The following is a 20,460-nucleotide window of genomic DNA, read 5'->3' on the forward strand; positions in this document are numbered from 1 at the left end:
CGCATTTTACTCATTGCTTGAGGACAGGGAAGCCGTCATTGGCCGTTTCTACAACACTTTTTGAAGGCATTTCTTGTTTTTCCTGCATATTTGTTGAGAAAGCCATGGTCAACGATATGGTAAGGCTCTGTGATTTGACAAACAAATGGGAAATCACAAAGTTTGTTGGACATTTGAAGAAAAAATAATTACCATGATGAGTGTGGTCACACATGAACTTCAGGTAAGCACACAGACTGATATTTGCATTTATTGAATGTGTAGTTTGACGAGATGACTTTTCAGGAAAGGGGAATTTCCAAGAATTGTATATGAATTGCAATTTCAACATTCACACTTTAGCCAACTAAACAAACAACCACATAACCAAAACAAGCTACAGTATTTATTGGGTTGACCTATTTCAAAGTGTTGTTATCGGACAAAAATATTGCAATAAATCAAATAATTATAGATTTGGCTAGTATAGAATACATTTTTTTTAAACACTTTATTAAGCACTTCATTAATCAGACTAGGATCTTCTGGGTATTAAGGAGATGTTTAATCAATGGATGGTTGGAGAAAAAATATCCCACATTTTAAACTTGTGCCATGCTTAATTAAAATGGTTTTGTTCAGTTCAGACCATGAGTCAATTGTGTGGGACAAAAATTCATAATGGGCTTTAGATAAGAGCCTCCTTGCCCCTATTTAACCCTTGTGATGAGGCCCAAGGTTATGCCTTTTTGCATAGTGCTTTCTTGAGAACAACAAGTAGTTTGTATTATTTAACCACATAGCAAGTTGACTCATTTGTTTGATCACCACCTCCACCCTGTCTGTGGTACACTCACGCAATTGTCAGACAGTGGCATCAGAGTTTTCAATCCCAGAGGCACAACATCGCGATACTTCTAGGAACGCGTCGCAAAGCAGATTCGACAGACCAGACCGAGGTTTGGCAAGTCATTGGAAGAAGTAAAAAAATGTGTTTAATTTAAAAAAATCTAATTCAAAAGGCAAAACATTTACATTTACATTTACATTTAAGTCATTTAGCAGACGCTCTTATCCAGAGCGACTTACAAATTGGTGCATTCACCTTATGACATCCAGTGGAACAACCACTTTACAATAGTGCATCTAAATATTTTAAGGGGGGGGGGGGGTGAGAAGGATTACTTTATCCTATCCTAGGTATTCCTTAAAGAGGTGGGGTTTCAGGTGTCTCCGGAAGGTGGTGATTGACTCCGCTGTCCTGGCGTCGTGAGGGAGTCGTGAGGGAGTTTGTTCCACCATTGGGGAACCTAGGTACGAACCTATATAGTGCGTTAGGAAGGTATTCAGACCCCTTTACTTTTTCCACATTACAGCCTTATTCTGAAATGGACTAAATTGTTTTTTCCCCTCATCAATCTACACACAATACCCATAATGACTGAGCAAAAACTGTTTTTTTTTCTCTCAATTTTAGCAAATGTATTTAACCCCCCCCACATTTACATAAGTATTCAGACCCTTTACTCAGTACTTTGTTGAAACACCTTTGGCAGCTATTACAACATCAAGTCTCCTTGGGTATGATGCTACAAGCTTGGGTCACCTCTATTTGGGGAGTTTCTCTCATTCTTCTCTGCAGGTCCTCTCAAACTCTTGTCAGGTTGGATGGGAAGTGTCGCTGCACAGCTATTTCAAATCAAATCAAAGTTTATTTGTTACGTGTGCCGAATACAAACAGGTGTAGACCTTACAGTGAAATGCTTACTTACAGGCTCTAACCAATAGTGCAAAAAAGGTGTTAGGTGAACAATAGGTAGGTAAAGGAATAAAACAGTAAAAATTACAGTAGCGAGGCTACATACAGACACCGGTTAGTCAGGCTGATTGAGGTAATATGTACATGTAGATATGGTTAAAGTAACTATGCATATATGATGAACAGAGAGTAGCAGTAGCGTAAAAGAGGGTTTGCCGGGTGGTGGGTGGCGGGACACAATGCAGATAGCTTGGTTAGCCAATGTGCGGGAGCACTGGTTGGTCGGCCCAATTGAGGTAGTATGTACATGAAGGTATAGTTAAAGTGACTATGCATATATGATAAACAGAGAGTAGCAGCAGCGTACTGTGGTCTTTGACAATTTTTAGGGCCTTCCTCTGACATCGCCTGGTGTAGAGGTCCTGGATGGCAGGCAGCTTAGCCCCAGTGATGTACTGGGTTGTGGCCTTGCGGTCAGAGGCCGAGCAATTGGCGTACCAGGCAGTGATGCAACCAGATGCTCTCGATGTTGCAGCTATAGAACCTTTTCAGGATCTCAGGACCCATGCCAAATCTTTTTAGTTTCCTGAGGGGGAATAGGCTTTGTTGTGCCTTCTTCACGACTGTCTTGGTGTGTTTGGACCATTCTAGTTTGTTGTTGATGTGGACACCAAGGAACTTGAAGCTCTCAACCTGCTCCACTACAGCCCTGTTGATGAGAATGGGGGCGTGCTCGGTCCTCCTTTTCCTGTAGTACACAATCATCTCCTTGTCAACACAACCAAATATCAACATTTGAATGATACTTATCTTGGATAAGTATCTGTGCTACTGTGCCACTGTCTGGCGTTAATTCTAGTTTGTCTACAATGAATAATTGATATGTTGGATTCACGTCTCCATCTCAACCAAACATCCTATTGAAATGGAGATGTGAATCCAACATATACATTATTCATTTGAAAACAAACTGGAATTAAATCCAGACAGTGGTACAGATGGAACTATCCAAGTAAAATATATATCTCCTTCAAATGTTGATATTTGGTTGCGTTGACAACCAAACACAATTCAATATCGCTAATACCATGGCATTGTTGAATACTTGTTTCTGATTGGCTTGAAGGGCATTCTAGAGCGTGCATTATGTAAGGGATAGTCAAGGGGCTATGCTTTCTATGGAAAATAATAATAGAATGTCCTTCAAGCTAATCAGAAACGAGTATTCAACAATGCAATGGTATAATTATGCAATAAGGCCAGAGGAGGTGTGGTATATGGCCAAAATACTATGGCTAGGGTCTGTTCAGTGCAACACGGAGTGCCTGGACACAGCCCTTAGCCGTGGTATATTGGCCATATAAAACAAACCCCCGAAGTTCCTTATTGCTATTATGAACTGGTTACCAACAGAAGAAAATACATGATTTTTTGCATACCTGTCATTTACTGTTTGATAAAGTGCATTCGGAAAGTATTCAGACCACTTGACTTTTTCCACATTTTGTTACAGCCTTATTTTAAAATGAATTAAATAGTTTTTCCCCTCATCAATTTACACACAATACCCAATACTGACAAAGCAAAAACAGGTTTGTATAAATGATTGAAAATGTATAAAAATACAAATAACTGAAATATTTAGACCCTTTCACTCAGTACTTTGTTGAAGCACCAGCTGAGATGGTTATCATTCTGCAAGATTATCCTATGAGCTCTGTCAGAGTGACCATCGGGTTGTTGGTCATATCCCTGGCCAAGGCCATTATTCCCCGATTGCTCAGTTTGGCCGGGCGGCCAGCTCTAGGAATGATGGAGGCCACTGTGTTCTTGGGGACCTTCAATACTGCAGAAAGGTTTTGGTACCCTTCCCCAGACCTGTGCCTCAACACAATCCTGTCCTGGAGCTCTGCGGCCAATTCTTTCTACCTCATGGCTTGCTTTTTGCTCTGACATGCATTGTCATCTGTGAGACCTTATATAGACAGGTGTGTGCCTTTCCAAATCATGTCCGATCAATTCAATTTATCACAGGTGGACTCCAAATTGTAAAAACATCTCAAAGATGATCGATGGAAACACGATGCACCTGAGCTCAATTTCGAGTCTCATAGCAAAGGGTCTGAATACTTATGTAAATAAGGTAATTCGGTTTTTTATTTTTTTATTTTTGCAAAAATGTAAAGAAACAGTTTTCGCATTGTCATTATGGGGTATTGTGTGTAGATTGATGAGGCTCTTACTTTATTTAATCGATTTTAGAATAAGGCTGTAAACGTAACAAAATGTGGAAAAAGTGTAGGGGTCTGAATACTTTCTGAATGTACTGTATACCACGGCTGTCAGCAAATCAGTATTCAGGGCTGAAGCAGTTTATAATTATGCAATAATGCACAAGGGAGTATATTGGCCATATACCACAACCCTCGGGCCTTATTGCTTAAATAACGCAAACAGTATATCAGCGAGGTAGAATAGTTCTTAATTCCCCTTTGAAGGTACAATGTACATTCCATGTAGATTCCACGCCACAATACTTTGGAAAATGACGTTGAAACAACGTTGATTCCACCAGTTTGTGCCCAGTTGGAAGTTTGTTCGAACTGATTTGTGTTCAAGCAGCAGCGAAGTCACTAAAGATATTTTATAACCAACCCAAGATAGTTCATCTGTGTCGTTTTCAATGGGATTAAATTAAGCATAGTGAGCAGAATAGGCAAGGAGGTGGGCAGAGCCAAGCATGCGCTAGCGAGATCCTATTGTCGTGTTCTAGCATGTATTTGCATATTTCTGTTAGGGAACGCCTTCTCTGTGAAGTACACGTATACAATAACTAAATTTACCCTTGCACACCTTGTAAACAATATTTTGGCAAAGGGTCACGTCTACAAAACTTAGTGTACTCTGTTTGCAACTGATAATAGTTTTGGGAATAGAAAACTGTATTGAGATGGGACTTTTCTTTGGTGAGAAAATCATCCGAATGTCGGCCCAGTGCCACCTCACTCCATACAGATGTATACATACAGTGAAACAGCTGGCCCCTTGTTCTATCTGTGAACTCACAGTGACAGCACTGAGCAGCAGCTGAAAGGAGGTAGACTAATGGATCCCGCATGCGTAGAAATCTTTGTATTTTTAGCAAAGAGCAAGTTGGGTTCCTGAAAATCCGTAACCGCAGCCACTCCGCTATGGGTTGTAGCCTATAGGTTTTGTACTTTTAGGGATATAACCTATTGCCACTGTGAGGCAGTAATACATAAGGTGATGGGTCAGGTCATAGGTTTGGTTAGTTATAAACGTAGACTCATCGAGATGACGTAGATGCACAAAGTAAACCGTAGTAGTGGGTACATTTCCGTAACAACAAAGAGCAATTGAAGGCGAGGCTTAAAGGAGAAGTTGTATTTTTACAACCAAATCTCTATTTTTTGTATGTTATAGAAAGGTCCAGACATCTTTTTTGAGATTTCACTTGTTTTTGAGAAACTTACCCCAACAGTGAATCGTCCTTTTAGAGACGGCAAAGCTCTCAGTATAGTGATGCAGCTCTTTAGATGTTGTACACATGAAATTGTCATTCCAAACTTTATCTGCAATGTTATATTCCAGTTTTCCTTTACACTGCTGTGCAGGCCGGGTGTGTCTATGTAGTATACGAACATAATTCATGATTTTTACTTTATTTTAGTTAGTTTTGGAGTCAAAGATAATAGTTTCAGTAGAGTTTTAGTTTTTCAAATGGGTTTGTTAATTATTTAATTTCAGTTTACTAAATAGTTTTTTCATGATTCTTTTTAGTTCCATTTTTAGTTTACGATAATAACCTTATAGTAAGGTTACTATGGATGTGAAATACGTCAGGACATGTGTATATTTAGCTTTTTATCAGGAATCAGGTAAGACCCAGATGCAGACCGTGCCGAAGTAAACATGTTTAGTAGAGCAACAGGGGCAAAGATACAGGACGGCAGGCAGGCTCAGGTCAGGCAGAGGTCGGTAATCCAGAGGTGGGGCAAAGGTACAGGATGGTAGACAGGCTCAGGTCAGGCAGAGGTCGGTAATCCAGAGGTGGGGCAAAGGTACAGGATGGCAGACAGGCTCAGGTCAGGCAGAGGTCGGTAATCCAGAGGTGGGGCAAAGGTACAGGATGGCAGACAGGCTCAGGTCAGGCAGAGGTCGGTAATCCAGAGGTGGGGCAAAGGTACAGGATGACAGACAGGCTCAGGGGCAGGCAGAGTGGTCAGGCGCGCGGGCTCAGTGTAGGCAGGGGTCAAAACCAGGAGGATGCGAAAAGAGAGATGGGGAGAAAAGCAGGAGCTGATACAAAAACCGCTGGTAGGCTTGAAGACACAAGACGAACTGGCAACAGACAGACAGAGAACACAGGTATAAATACACGGGGGATGATGGGGAAGATGGGCGACACCTGGAGGGGGGTGGAGATAATCACAACGAGAAGTGGAACAGATCAGGGTGTGACACATTTATCCTTTTGACGTGATATGAAAGTAGAGGGCCTTATGTTTCTAGAACCGAGTTGCAATTGTGAATCGATTCACGTTTAGATCGTGCCGGCCTATTTGACGGTTTTGACATATCCTTCGTCCTCCATTGACTCCCTGTCAAAATAAAAGAAATGGATTCAGTTAGTTGGAAGTGGTCCCTTGAACATATAGATAATTGGTGTGATCAAATGTAAACCATAAACATCACCTAGCATGCAACATCCCCACATAGTATTCATAATCCAATGGACAAATGGCCCGCTTAAAAATGCCATGCAAGGCAATACACGGAGCATGCACTGTAATTGTGTATTTTTCTGTGTTGAGTAAGCAAGCTTGAAGCTTGGCTAGCAGCAAATCTCATTATCCAGTTCCTGCCACATGCTTTCCTGACTGAGGTCAGAGAGGCACCCATCCTTACCTCTGTCCTCAACCATCACATGTAGCACCAAGCCAAGCCAAGCCTGCATGGGTGCACATGGACACACAGCCTCACAGCCTAACACACATCATCTATTGTGTTTTTGATGGCTGTAGACGTGTCACTTTTGCATAGACCTAGCACTCCCATACATAGGCCTCAAACTTTGTTTTGTTGTCACCACTAGCTTCAGTGTTCTCTGCCTTGTGATGTCATTATTGCATGTGCAGGCGGGGTGTTGCTAAAAAAAAGACTTGGCTAAGCCAATTAGAAGGACGGTTGCTAATCCTGTTCTCAGATTCCCAGCCTGTTGGGAGGAAGTGAGCACAACTATACAACTCTTACTAGCCTACAGGCAATGGCCTCTGATATCACGGCTCTTCCTTTACTGTATATTGAAATGGAAATGGTTATTACACTAGATGGGAATTCTGACATTGATCTTAAATAGCTTAGTAGCACAAATACCTGTAGTTCAAGGCTGAGAGGGATCTCAGGTTCTGTCACAAGCCCCCATTGAAACCATTTGCCAAGACCTAGATGTGGTTTTAGTATTTTAGAAATAACACCTGCTGTCAAGTTATGAATACAGGCCTCATATCTTCATGCAACGACCTCAGGCAAGAGATTTGTGAATCAAACATGTTGAAGAGTCTCTTCAGCCTCTTATTCACATAATTGCAGCAAACAATTGTCCAATTCAGAATGGGCAATTTACTCAAAAAAAGCTACACGCCAGTGCTGATGGTCCCTTTCCACACCCATTTGGTCTACCCCAGATGTTGATGTGAGGCTGGCTACTATTGCAGAATTATAGCACTGCATAGATTTGTCTTTAGTGAGAGAGTATTTGTTTACTGACAGTCTTTCTGAGGTGAACAAGGTAGATCCAGTACAATCCAGGTAAGCCTAGGCCATGTGTTCAAGTGAATCATCTCTCTGGGAACCAGATTAGAGTGAGTCCCCTCAAGTCCTCCGAAGTTTAGTATGTTTCACAGATTTGTGTCAGTGTTCGGGTGTGTTGGACACCTGGGGGAAGGGTGCATAGGATTTAGTATTATTAAGAATGCAGCTCCGTTGAGATGCCATTGAGATCATCTTAAATAACAACTATTTCAAAACCTTCCACGTACAGTGTCTGTGTTGTCCACATAAGTCATAGTTTATTTCTGTAAAGGTTGTTTGATTATTGCTCACATTTCATGTGTTTTACTTTCTTTCTCAGACCCATACCCTCCTGAAATGACAGGGAGTTTGTAGCAGGACAGTCTCACTGAAAAATCTACCATTATAACACAAGGGAGGGAAGCCTGACATTATAATTTCAAAAATGGAATCATTTCAAAATCCTTACGGGGCCACGCTCAACCGCAGCCAATCGCTGATGAGTGGCCTGGAGAAGACCCCTCCCACCTGCAACAAGCCCACCCACTCTCGGAGCAGTAGCACTGCCTCCTCCCGTCACTCCCGGGTGAGTATGTCTCTTCCACCAAGAGAGTCACAATGACAAAGAATCAACATCAACACATTCACAGTCACTGACAGAACTAAATACATTCTATATGTAAGGAGTTTTAGGCCCATCCTGCACTTGTTTAAATATCAAATATCCAAACAAAACTTCAAACTGGATGTTAACATTTCACAAACAACTGGACTGTCTCTAGATGGTTGTTGATGTGTTTGTTATGGTGTTGTTTCACCCTCAGAACATTAAAGATTGGGAGGTGATGGACGACCTTCAGGTGGACGTGACGTCAGGTGACAACCCCCAGGACCTGTCCATCCCAGGCATCTGTGAAGGATACCTCCACAAGAGGAGAAAATGGCCCCTGAAAGGCTGGCACAAGGTCAGCAAACTGTCCATTCATCACTATTTTGGAAATTAGTTCATTTTGGCCTTAATTCATGTGTTTATCCTACTTTCAGAGGTACTTTGTGTTGGAAACAGGGATCTTGCGATATTCCAAAACCCAACAAGATGTAAGTGCACATTCCCTTAATTATATATTTTAGTTAAATTATGAAAACCTCCCCATTAATAATGGAAAGCATTTATTTTTTACTTTAAAGATCACAAGGGGAAAGCTCCATGGTTCATTAGATATCAGCCTTGCAGTCATGTCAATCAACAAGAAATCCAATCGTATCAATTTGGATGCAGGAGACATTCTATATCACATGAAGGTATGCCCCATCCCTAACATTGAAACGTTTGGTGTCACTTAGTGATGTCCTTGTTTTTGAAAGAAAAGCTAATTTTTGATCAGAAATACAGTGTAGACATCGTTAATGTTATAAATGACTATTGTGCTGGAAATGGCAGATTTTTCTATGGAATATCTACATAGGTGTACATAGGCCCATTATCATCAACCATCACTCTTGTGTTCCAATGGCACGTTGTGTTAGCTAATCCAAGTTTATAATTTTAAAAGGCTAATTGATCATTAGAAAACCCTTTTGCAATTATGTCAACACAGCTGAAACTGTTGTTCTGATTAAAGAAGCAATAAAACTGACCTTCTTTAGACAAGTTGAGTATCTGGAGCATCAGCATTTGTGGGTTCGATTACAGGTGTAAAATGGCCAGAAACAAATAACTTTCTTCTGAAACTCATCAGTTTATTCTAGTTTTGAGAAATGAAGGCTATTCCATGTGAGAAATTGTCAAGAAACTGAAGATCTCGTACAACACTGTATACTACTCCATTCACAGAACAGGGCACACTGGCTATAACCAGAATTGAAAGAGGAGTGGGAGGCCCCAGTGCACAACTGAGCAAGAGCACAAGTACATTAGAGTGCCTAGTTTGAGAAACAGACACCTCACAAGTCCTCAACTAGCAGCTTCATTAAATAGTACCAGCAAAACACCAGTCTCAACGTCAACAGTGAAGAGGCGAATCCGGGATGCTGGCCTTCTAGGCAGAGTTCCTCTGTCCAGTGTCTGTGTTCTTTTGCCCATCTTAATCTTTTTATTGGCCAGTCTGAGATATCTCTCTTTCTTTGCAAATCTGCCTAGAAGGCCAACATCCCGGATTCGCTTCTTCAATGTTGACGTTGAGACGGGTGTTTTGCTGGTAGTATTTAATGAAGCTGCCAGTTGAGGACTTGTGAGGCGTCTGGAACACAGGAGTGATGGTTGCTGACAATGGGCCTCTGTACGCCTATGTAGATATTCCATTAAAAAAATCTGACGTTTCCAGCTACAATAGTAATTTAAAACATTAACAAAGTCTACACTGTGTTTCTGATCAATTTGATGTTATTTTAATTGACAAAAAAAATGCTTTTCTTTCAAAAACAAGGACATTTCTCAGTGACCCCCAACTTTTGAACGGCAGTGTACATTATGATTAAACAACTTAATAAACTAAGTTGAGTATTGTCCAAGGTTAAATTGAAGAACAGTTGAGTTGGATGATCTTTTTGGGATTACTTTTAGATGCCTGTAGTAATTCAAATGAACTTGACGCCACTCTTCCTGTTCTTTCGTCTCCTAGGCCAAGAGTCATGAACTGTTCTACATCTGGGTGACCAAGCTGAGTGCCCACCGCATGTTCAAGAAGAACGAGGCTGCTCAAGTGCACAATGGCTTCCTCCAGGCCTTGTCCCAGGGTACCAGTGTGGCTGGACTAGCACAGCGGAACGGCATGCAGGACGTGGTAAATTCTCTTTGTAGAGATCCAGTCTCTGTTGGTAATGATGGTGGTTCATAGTCTTGTATTGACTCTCTTTCTTCTCTGTCTGTCTGTCTGTCTGTCTGTCTGTCTGTCTGTCTGTCTGTCTGTCTGTCTGTCTGTCTGTCTGTCTGTCTGTCTGTCTGTCTGTCTGTCTGTCTGTCTGTCTGTCTGTCTGTCTGTCTGTCTGTCTGTCTGTCTGTCTGTCTGTCTGTCTGTCTGTCTCTCTCTCTCTCTCTCTCTCTCTCTCTCTCTCTCTCTCTCTCTCTCTCTCTCTCTCTCTCTCTCTCTCTCTCTCTCTCTCTCTCTCTCTCTCTCTCTCTCTCTCTCTCTCTCTCTCTCTCTCTCGTATACCAGTCTTCCTACCAACACTACCAAAGCACTACAGGCTCTTACATGGGTGAGACAGCTGCACCAACACTGTCAGAGTTTCCCTCGGTCAACCCTGGGGTGAATGGGAAAGTGTCAGCCTGGTTACAACAGACTCATGACCCAGACAGCTGTGCTGAAGGTACTGCACTCTTATCTTGTATACAAAGTACACCCATGTACACCCTTGTACACCCTTGATGCGTCACTACAGGTACCCTGGTTCGAATCCAGACTGTATCACAACCGGCCGTAATTGGGAGTCCCATAGGGCGGCGCACAATTGGCCCAGTGTTATCCAGGTTTGGCAGTAATACAACCAGTCAGGTTGATGGCGCAGCTGTAGAACCTTTTGAGGATCTGAGGACCCATGACAAATATTTTCAGTCTCCTGAGGAGAAATAGGCTTTGTCATGCCCTCTTCACGACTGTCTTAGTGTGTTTGGACGATGATAGTTTGTTGGTGATGTGGACACCAAGGAACTTTAAGCTCTCAATCTGCTTTAAGCTCTCAACCACTGCAGCCCCGTCGATGAGAATGGGGAGTGCTCGGTCCTCCTTTTCCTGTAGTACACAATCATCTCCTTTGTCTTGATCACGTCGAGGGAGAGGATGTTGTCCTGGCACCACACGGCCAGGTCTCTGACCTCTTATTGATGTTGGTGATCAAGCATACCATCGGAAAACTTGATGATGGTGTTGGAGTTGTGCCTGGTCATGCAGTCATGAGTGAACAGGGAGTACAGGAGGGGACTGAACACGCACCACTAAGGGGCCCCGTATTGAGGATCAGTGTGGCACATGTGTTGTTCCCTACCCTTACCACCTGGGGGCGGCCCGTCAGGAAGTACAGGATCCAGTTGCAGAGGGAGATGTTTAGTCCCAAGGTCCTTATCTTAATGATGAGCTTTGAGGGCACTATGGTGTTGAACGCTGAGCTGTAGTCAATGAATAGCATTCTCACATAGGTGTTCCTTTTGTCCAGGTGGGAAAGATTACATCATCTGTGGATCTGTTGGGGTGGTATGCAAATTAGAGTGGGTCTCAGGTTTCTGGGATAATGGTGTAGATGTGAGCCATGACAGCCTTTCAAAGCACGTCATGGTTACAGAAGTGAGTGCTGCGGGTTGGTAGTCATTAAGGCAGGTTGTGTTCTTGGGCACAGGGACTGTGGTGAGCTGCTTGAAATATGTTGGTATTACAGACTCAATCAGTGACATATTGAAAATGTCAGTGAAGACACTTGCCAGTTGGTCAGCAAATGCATAGAGTACACGTCCTGGTAATCCGTCTGGTCCTGCGTTCTTGTGAATGTTGACCTGTTTAAAGGTCTAACTTGCTCGACTATGGAGAATGTGATCACACAGTCATCCAGAACAGCTGATGCTCTCATGCATGCTTTAGTGTTATTTGTCTCAAGGTGAGTATAGAAGTAATTTAGCACGTCTGGTAGACTTGTGTCACTGGGCAGCTCGCGGCTGTCCTTCCATTTGTAGTCTGTAATAATTTGCAATCCCTTCCACATCCCTCGAGCGTTGGAGCCGGTGCAGTACGATTCAATCTTAGTCCTGTATTGACGCTTTGTCTGTTTGATGGTTTGTCGGAGGGCATTGTGTAGCTCAGTTGGGAGAGCATGGCGCTTGTAACGCCAGGGTAGTGGGTTCGATCCCCGGGACCACCCATACGTAGAATGTATGCACACATGACTGTAAGTCGCTTTGGATAAAAGCGTCTGCTAAATGGCATATATTATTATTATATATTATTATTATATATTAGATTCCTGCTCCTTGAAAGCGGCAGCTCTACCCTTTAGCTCAGTGTGGATGTTGACTGTAATCCATGGCTTCTGGTTGGGGTATGTACGTACGGTCACTGCGGGGACGACGCCATCGATGCACTTATTGATGAAGCCAGTGACTGATGTGGTGTACTCCTCAGTGCCATTGGAAGAATCCCGGGAACATGTTCCAGTCTGTACTAGCAAAACAGTCCTGTAGCTTAGCATCTGCTTCTTCTGACCACTTTCTTATTGACCGAGTCATTGGTGCTTCCTGCTTTAGTTTTTGCTTGTAAGCAGGAATCAGGAGGATAGAATTATGGTCAGATTTACCAAATGGAGGGCGAGGGAGAGCTTTGTATGCATCTCTGTGTGTGGAGTAAAGGTGGTCTAGAGTTTTTTTTCCCTTGTTGCACATTTAACATGCTGTTAGAAAATAGGTAAAACGGATTTCAGTTTCCCTGCGTTAAAGTCCTCGGCCATTAGGAGCGCCCCCTTTGGATGAGCATTTTCCTGTTTGCTTATGGCTGTATACAGCTCATTGAGTGCGGTCTTAGTGCCAGCATCGGTTTGTAGTGGTACATAGACAGCTACAAAAAAATACAGATGTGAACTCTCTTGGTAAATAGTGTGGTCTACATCTTACCATGAAATACTCTACCTCAGGCAAGCAAAACCTTGAGACTTCCTTAGATTTTGTATACCAGCTGTTGTTTACATAGACCACCACCCCTTGTCTTACCAGAGGCCACTGTTTTATCCTGCCGAAAAAGCTTAAAACCCGCCAGTTCTATGTTATTCTTGTCGTTGTTCAGCCATGACTAGGTGAAACTTAAGATATTACAGTTTTTAATGTCCCGTTGGTAGGATATACGTGATCGTAGTTCGTCTATTTTTATTATCAATTGATTGTACGTTGGCTAATATGACTGATGATAAAGGTAGATTACCCTCTCGGTGACGGATCCCGGACCTTGGTCCCCGATAGCTCCGTCTCTTTCTCCTGCGAATGACGGGGATGAGGGCCTTGTCGGGCGTCTGAAGTAAATCCTTCCCGTCCGACTCTTTGATGAAAAACTATTCCTCAAGTACGGGGTGAGTGATCGCTGTCCTGATGTCTAGAATCTCTTTTCGGTCATAAGACATGGTGGCGGAAACATTATGTACAAAGTAAGTTACAAGTTACAAATAACCCGAAAAAACATACACAATAGCACAATTGGTTATGGTATTGCAAAACAGCAGCCATCTGCCAAACGGTATAAATATAGGATTTTTTTTGTACTCATGCAAACAATATCTATAGCTCCTAATTATCATGAATCATGGACGACCACAGTTAGGAGATACAAGTGTTTTGCTCTTAACTCCCCAATAGAACTGTTCTAGGACCTGCCCTTAACAGCATCTGTATTGTTTTTGCAGAGCTGAACCGCTGTCAGTTGGACCTGTCTGAGCTGAACCGGCTGGTCCAGAGGCTGCAGTCACTGGAGGGGGGGCAGCAAGCCTTCACCAATGGAGAGCTGCGGCGCATCATCAGCATGCAGGTGAGATGACGCAACACCACTACGGCCCAGTTCCAATCTAAAACTTCCTAGGATAGGTTTAGCAATGTGGTAATGGTTCCACCCCAGCCGTCTCAGAGGATAGGATCAAATATCAACACTTAACCAGATGTTTCATGTCTACACATTTTCCCAGGGGCTAGGGGTGACTTTGGAACTAGGCATACCAGTGAGTTTCAGGACAAGGGTGTGAGATATGCTCGAATGTAGTAATGTAATGAGACAACTGGCTCATCCCACTGGGCAAAAACTGGTTGAATTAACATTGTTTCCACACCATTTCAACCAAAACATTCAACGTGATGACTTTGAAAAGGGAATTTCATATTGTCTTCACCCAACTAGACTAAATCCAATGACGGGGTGAAATGTTGGGTTGATTTCACGTTGAATTCATGTCTGTGCACAATGGGATGCCTGTTCAGTGATTTAAGATGAGTCTGTTTTTTAATTCCACCAAGAATCTTTCCCTTGAGAAACCCAAGAAGTCCAGGTCTGGCAAGATATGGGGTCACTCACGCACAATGTCAAGGGTGGAGGCCCTCGGAATGGTAAGACAGGTTTGTAACACATAAAGCATTTGGTTTTAGCTGTGGTTCTTAGATTAAATGTGAAGGTGATTTAGGAAAACTTTAGACTCACCTTTTAGTTCTGACTTATGGATATTGTTCCAGTGAATTTTCCAATGGATTTGGTACTAATATTCAGATATTTTTAAATCCCCCAAATCCTGAAATTCCTAACGGTGATCGTGTACCACTAACCAATCTGTTATGAATAGAATGTGTTGCTTTTGTGTATTAGCCAACCCAATCCCCTGATAACTTTTAGACTTCTTTTTAATCCAAAGCCTTTTCGTGGGATTACAAAATCGGTGAGTCAAGACTATGACACTAGGCAGACTGCCAAAGCATGGAACAACTAGTCCTAATTTAGCTCTTCCATGTTGTCCAGACAGCCAAATATAGACAAAGGGGTATATTTGTTTACAATGGAAAGTAACATCATATCAGATGTAACTTTAGGGACAGAGTAAAGCAACGACTTTACAGTAAACATTGCTATCAGATGGACGTTTTCAAATTGTAGTTGTGATAAAAGTTTGAGAAATAAGACATTTGTTTTGGCTAAAACCTTGTAGGACATACATGCTCCTAGAACTTGACGTTAGCTTTTAGCCTTCCATAGTAGTTATATTGCATGGCTTATACACAGCTCTCCTTAATTTTCCATCTACATTTGAACATATTTAACATCTCACTAATGCGGGGAATCAGTGACTGACAAATACTGTAGACAATGGCTATTCTGTTTGTTCTACTTTTTCATTCTTCACCATTCCTCAATTTTGTAGCTGTCCTCCAGTCACCTGAACAGCTCTTCCCAACTGGGTGCGTCTGTCCCCTCCCTCCCAGACTATGTACCCTCCATCCCAGACTACGTCTGCTCCCAGCTGTCCCCTCCCACCAACACCTCTGCTGAAGGAAAGAAGATCCAGCAGGACATCTGTACTTTGTCCCAAAGAGGTCAGAGCCAAATACACACATACACACACACACTTTGCCTTCAGGTGTTACTGTTACTATTGATGCTAAATGTGAATTCTTGATTTTCCTGTCCCCATCAGTGCACACGTCCCTCAAGTCTGTGCATGAGGCCTTGGCCCAGGAGCGTCAGAGACTGCAGGACACTTACCACCAATCAACCACACAGGCTGAGGTGAGGGTACACACCTTCAAAGAGATAGGTTTGGTTTACAATAGACCTGTGAGTGCTTTTCGTCACCGATTCTGTCTGTTTTGCTGTCTTTCTCATGGTGTCTATTGTTCGTCACTCTTCCCCTCTCTTTAGACTGCATCTGGGAACGAGTCCCGCCGCACGCCCTCAGTGACAGACTCTGCAGCAGAGTATTTTGATGCGAGTGACGACGTCCTGAATGGGAGCTCCTCTGAGTCTGACGAGTCTGGTCTGAGCGACAGGACCACCAGCAACTCTGAACCTGAGGAGGGCCATGGTGAGTGTGAACACGCACGCACGCACGCACGCACGCACGCACGCACGCACGCACGCACGCACGCACGCACGCACACACACACACACACACACACACACACACACACACACACACACACACACACACACACACACACACACACACACACACACACACACACACACACACACACACACACACACACACACACACTATAACCAGTTATCAATTAGAAGTCGTTTTTCAGTGTTGCGGTGTCACTACAGCCTGGGGTTCGATCCATGACCGGGAGTCCCATAGGGCGGCAGACAATTGGCCCAGCGTTGTCCGGGTGAGGGGAAAGTTTGGCCAGGGGGGCTTTACTTGGCTCATCACGATCTAGCAACTCCTTGTGGCGGGCCGGACGCCTGCAGGCTGACTTAGGTCGTCACTTGAACGGTGTTTCCTCCGACACATTGATGCAGCTGGCTTCCGGGTTAAGCGAGCGGGTGTTAAGAAGCGCGGCTTGGTGAGTCATGTTTCGGGGGACGCATGACTCGACCTTCGCCTCTCCCGATCCCGTTGGGAAGTTGCAGCAATGAGACAAGATCGTAACCACGAAGTTGGGGAGAAAAAGGGGGTAAAAATGTACAAAAATGAAATATGTTGTTTTCAATGTATTGAAACTTTTATACATTTTCCTCACAGCTTCGGCCACTCGTGAGTACCGTGCCAGCATCTCTAAGGCTCCCAACAGTGTTGTGCCCATGAACACTGGCCGCCGTACCACTCTGCCTGCCCACTGCCCAGAGAATGCCCATGTGGGCCTGATGCAGATCCTCTACAACAATATAGGCAAGGACCTGTCCCGTGTCTCCATGCCTGCTGCTCTCAACGAGCCTATCAACCTGATACAAAGACTGTGTGAGGAACTGGAGTACTCCGAGCTGCTGGACATTGCCAACAACACACAGGACCCCTACCAGAGGATGGTAAAGATTTTATTTAAATACATTAATGTATATGTCTTTAATATTTGGTAACGCAAAGGATGTACGGCTTTTAGATACATCTTAAAGACACTGAATGGGAAAGTGCTCAAAGTAGCAGCATTTTTTCACATCAATAAACTATGATAAAGATGTTCCATACTGTCAAATGTATATGATAGAGTACAGTATACATTGAGCCTCAGGATTGAAATGAAACCCCGTAACGACAGCTGCAGTATGTTAGATTAGAAGACTGAAGGTGTTTCTCTGTTCTTGCGCAGGTCTACATTGGTGCCTTTGCCATCTCTGGTTATGCTACAGCTCACTACCGCAACCGCTACAAGCCCTTTAATCCACTCCTGGGGGAGACCTATGAATGTCTGAGAGAGGACAAGGGCTTCCGCTACATCAGTGAGCAGGTAGGAGGACTGAACCTTCTCTGACATCCCTCAGCAGAACTGAAGAGCGACCAGGCCAGACTAGTTCTGTCAGATTCAGACTAGACCATTCTTGTCTTTCATCAGGTCTGCCACCATCCCCCCATCTCTGCGTGTCACGCTGACTCAGATAACTTCTCCTTGTGGCAGGGTGAGATTTCTTGATTATAAACGAGCAAAACCTTTCTTCTAGTCAGCTAGCGGTAAGCGTCTTAACATTTGCCTTGAACCATTTTAGATTTTTTTGTTGTTGTAACTATAATATCGTACACTTGTATCAATAATGTTTCTCATGGAACACAACATATTTATCTCACCTGAACAGACCAGCGATGGAAGAATAAGTTCTGGGGAAAGTCACTGGAGATCATGCCAACAGGGATCGTGAACGTCACTCTCCCAAGGTACGTGTCCTGGTGGCCATCCTGGTGGCCATCTTTACTGTCTACTCTCTCTAGCTGTTAGAAAATAAAATGTGAAATACTCTACCTTCAATCACTCTTTCAGGTTCGGGGACCACTATGAGTGGAACAAAGTAGTGACCTGTGTCCATAATGTCCTGAGCCAGCAACGCTACCTGGAGCACTATGGGGAGGTTATCATCCGTAACCTCAACAGCAACGCGTGCACTTGTAAGATCACCTTTGTCAAGTCCCGCTATTGGGGTTCGGACACCATCAAGAACGAGGTGCAGGGCACTGTGCTGGACCAGACTGGGAGTGTTATCCACCGGTTCGGCGGGTTGTGGCATGAGGGCATCTTCTGTGACACTTTTCCCACTCCGCAGTGTATCTGGAAGCCAAGTGAGTATCCCACCCACACAGGGAAAAAACTCAGAGAGTTTAAAGCATACATCTTGTATAAAGGCTTTATTTCTCCTGTAAAGAAAATTGGACTCATTATGTTCGACACCCATTGAATACAAATATGTAGTATGTAGGAAGCCTATTTAGAAAGACCAAGTTGTAAAAGGTCATTCTAAATCGTGCAGTTTTGTCACACAACACAATGCCACAGATATCTCAAGTTTTGAGGGAGCATGCAATTCAAATGCTGACTGCAGGAATGTCCACCAGAGCTGTTACCACGTGTAACCACGACGGCTGATGAAACTGGGACTTGGCACAACGGAATCATTTCCGCTCAAACTGTCATAAACCGTCTCAGGGAAGCTCATCTGTGTGCTCGCCATCCTCATCAGGGTCTTGACCTGACTGCAAGTTTGTCATTGTAACCGACCTCAGTGGGCAAACGCTCACCTTCGATGGCCACTGTGGCACGCTCGAAAAGTGTGCTTTTCAGGGATGAATCGCGGTTTCAACTGTACCGGGAAGAAGGCAGACACCGTCTGCGTGAATCATGTATGGCATCATGTGGGCGAGCGGTTTGCTGGTTCACGTTGTGAACTGAGTGCCCCATGGTGGCGGTGGGGTTATGGTATGGGCAGGCATAAGATACGGACAATGCATTTTATCGATGGCAATTTGAATGCACAGAGATACCGTGACGTGATCCTGAGGCCCATTGTCGTGCCATCCATCCACCGACATCACTTCATGTTTCAGCATGATAATGCACGACTCCATGTCACAAGGATATGTAAACAATTCCTGAAAGCTCAAAATGTCCCAGTTCTTCCATGGCCTGCATACTCACCAGACATGTCATCCATTGAGCATGTTTGGGATGCTCTGGATCGACGTGTACGACGGTGTTCCAGTTCCCTCCAATATCCAGCAACTTCGCACAGCCATTGAAGAGGTGTGGGACAACGTTCCACAGGCCACAATCAGCATCTCTATGTGAAGGAGATGTTTTAATTTGACCTTTATTTAGCTAGGCAAGTCAGTTAAGAACAAATTCTTACTTTCAATGACGGCCTAGGAACAGTGGGTTAACTGCCTGTTCAGGGGCAGAATGACAGATTTGTACCTTGTCAGCTCGGGGATTTGAACTTGCAACCTTTCGGTTACTAGTCCAACTCGCTAACCACTAGGCTACCCTCTGCCCCTGTGTCGCGCAGCATGAGGCAAATGGTGGTCATACCAGATACTGACAGGTTTTCTGATATTACCTTTTTTTAAAGGTATCTGTGACCAACAGATGCATATCTGTATTCATTTACATTTAAGTCATTTAGCAGACGCTCTTATCCAGAGCGACTTACAAATTGGTGCATTCACCTTATGACATCCAGTGGAACAGTCACTTTACAATAGTGCATCTAAATCTTAAAGGGGGGGGGTGAGAGGGATTACTTATCCTATCCTAGGTATTCCTTAAAGAGGTGGGGTTTCAGGTGTCTCCGGAAGGTGGTGATTGACTCCGCTGTCCTGGCGTCGTGAGGGAGTTTGTTCCAACATTGGGGGGCCAGAGCAGCGAACAGTTTTGACTGGGCTGAGCGGGAACTGTACTTCCTCAGTGGTAGGGAGGCGAGCAGGCCAGAGGTGGATGAACGCAGTGCCCTTGTTTGGGTGTAGGGCCCAGTCATGACACTTTTTTTTGGGTGCGCCAGGACTATTCACAGCAGAGCTCACTCAGTTTAGCTCAACACTGATTGGCTATTATTTTTATTATTATATATTATATATATTATATATATATATATATATCAAGGTAGGCCAAATGCTCGCTGGCTCCCCTTACATTCAATGCTACGGGCGGCAACAATGTCATACTCTTTTTAACCAGACAGCATCAAATAGATATGCTACACATACTGAGACAGAGGGGCACTGTTTCACTCGCTCTGATGCTTTCTCCGGTCAGATACATTCAGCCTCTTGCATATTGAAGGAAATCTATGAACACAGAGAGACGAAAGATAAATCATTTTTTAAATGTTTGTTTCTTTTTTTTCTTGATAAACGTTTTGGGCAAGCCTGGTTTCCCTTGGCATCCATGAATACACACCACTTGTTAAGATACATCGGTGTTTTAGGACATTTTCTCATGGTTCGTGGTATGCTAACTAAAGACATTGTGGTTTGAGACT

At 43.6% G+C, this 20,460-nt stretch overlaps 1 protein-coding gene across 1 annotated transcript in view; it reads left to right on the forward strand.

Moving 5' to 3' along the window:
- Positions 1–20,460, forward strand: part of LOC124039876 (oxysterol-binding protein-related protein 7-like) — a 22,745-nt gene continuing 2,285 nt past the window's right edge. The window contains exons 1-18 of the mRNA XM_046356382.1: positions 1–223; positions 7,893–8,138; positions 8,377–8,517; positions 8,597–8,650; positions 8,741–8,854; positions 10,174–10,335; positions 10,708–10,861; positions 13,925–14,046; positions 14,526–14,624; positions 14,915–14,938; positions 15,419–15,590; positions 15,692–15,783; positions 15,916–16,078; positions 16,745–17,028; positions 17,310–17,447; positions 17,553–17,616; positions 17,791–17,869; positions 17,973–18,268. Of these exons, the coding sequence (XP_046212338.1) occupies positions 7,998–8,138; positions 8,377–8,517; positions 8,597–8,650; positions 8,741–8,854; positions 10,174–10,335; positions 10,708–10,861; positions 13,925–14,046; positions 14,526–14,624; positions 14,915–14,938; positions 15,419–15,590; positions 15,692–15,783; positions 15,916–16,078; positions 16,745–17,028; positions 17,310–17,447; positions 17,553–17,616; positions 17,791–17,869; positions 17,973–18,268 (2,299 nt within the window). The 5' untranslated portion in view covers positions 1–223; positions 7,893–7,997. The remainder of the gene's footprint in view (positions 224–7,892; positions 8,139–8,376; positions 8,518–8,596; positions 8,651–8,740; positions 8,855–10,173; positions 10,336–10,707; positions 10,862–13,924; positions 14,047–14,525; positions 14,625–14,914; positions 14,939–15,418; positions 15,591–15,691; positions 15,784–15,915; positions 16,079–16,744; positions 17,029–17,309; positions 17,448–17,552; positions 17,617–17,790; positions 17,870–17,972; positions 18,269–20,460) is intronic.

This window comes from Oncorhynchus gorbuscha, linkage group LG07 (assembly GCF_021184085.1).
Source record: "Oncorhynchus gorbuscha isolate QuinsamMale2020 ecotype Even-year linkage group LG07, OgorEven_v1.0, whole genome shotgun sequence".
Taxonomy (NCBI): domain Eukaryota; kingdom Metazoa; phylum Chordata; class Actinopteri; order Salmoniformes; family Salmonidae; genus Oncorhynchus; species Oncorhynchus gorbuscha.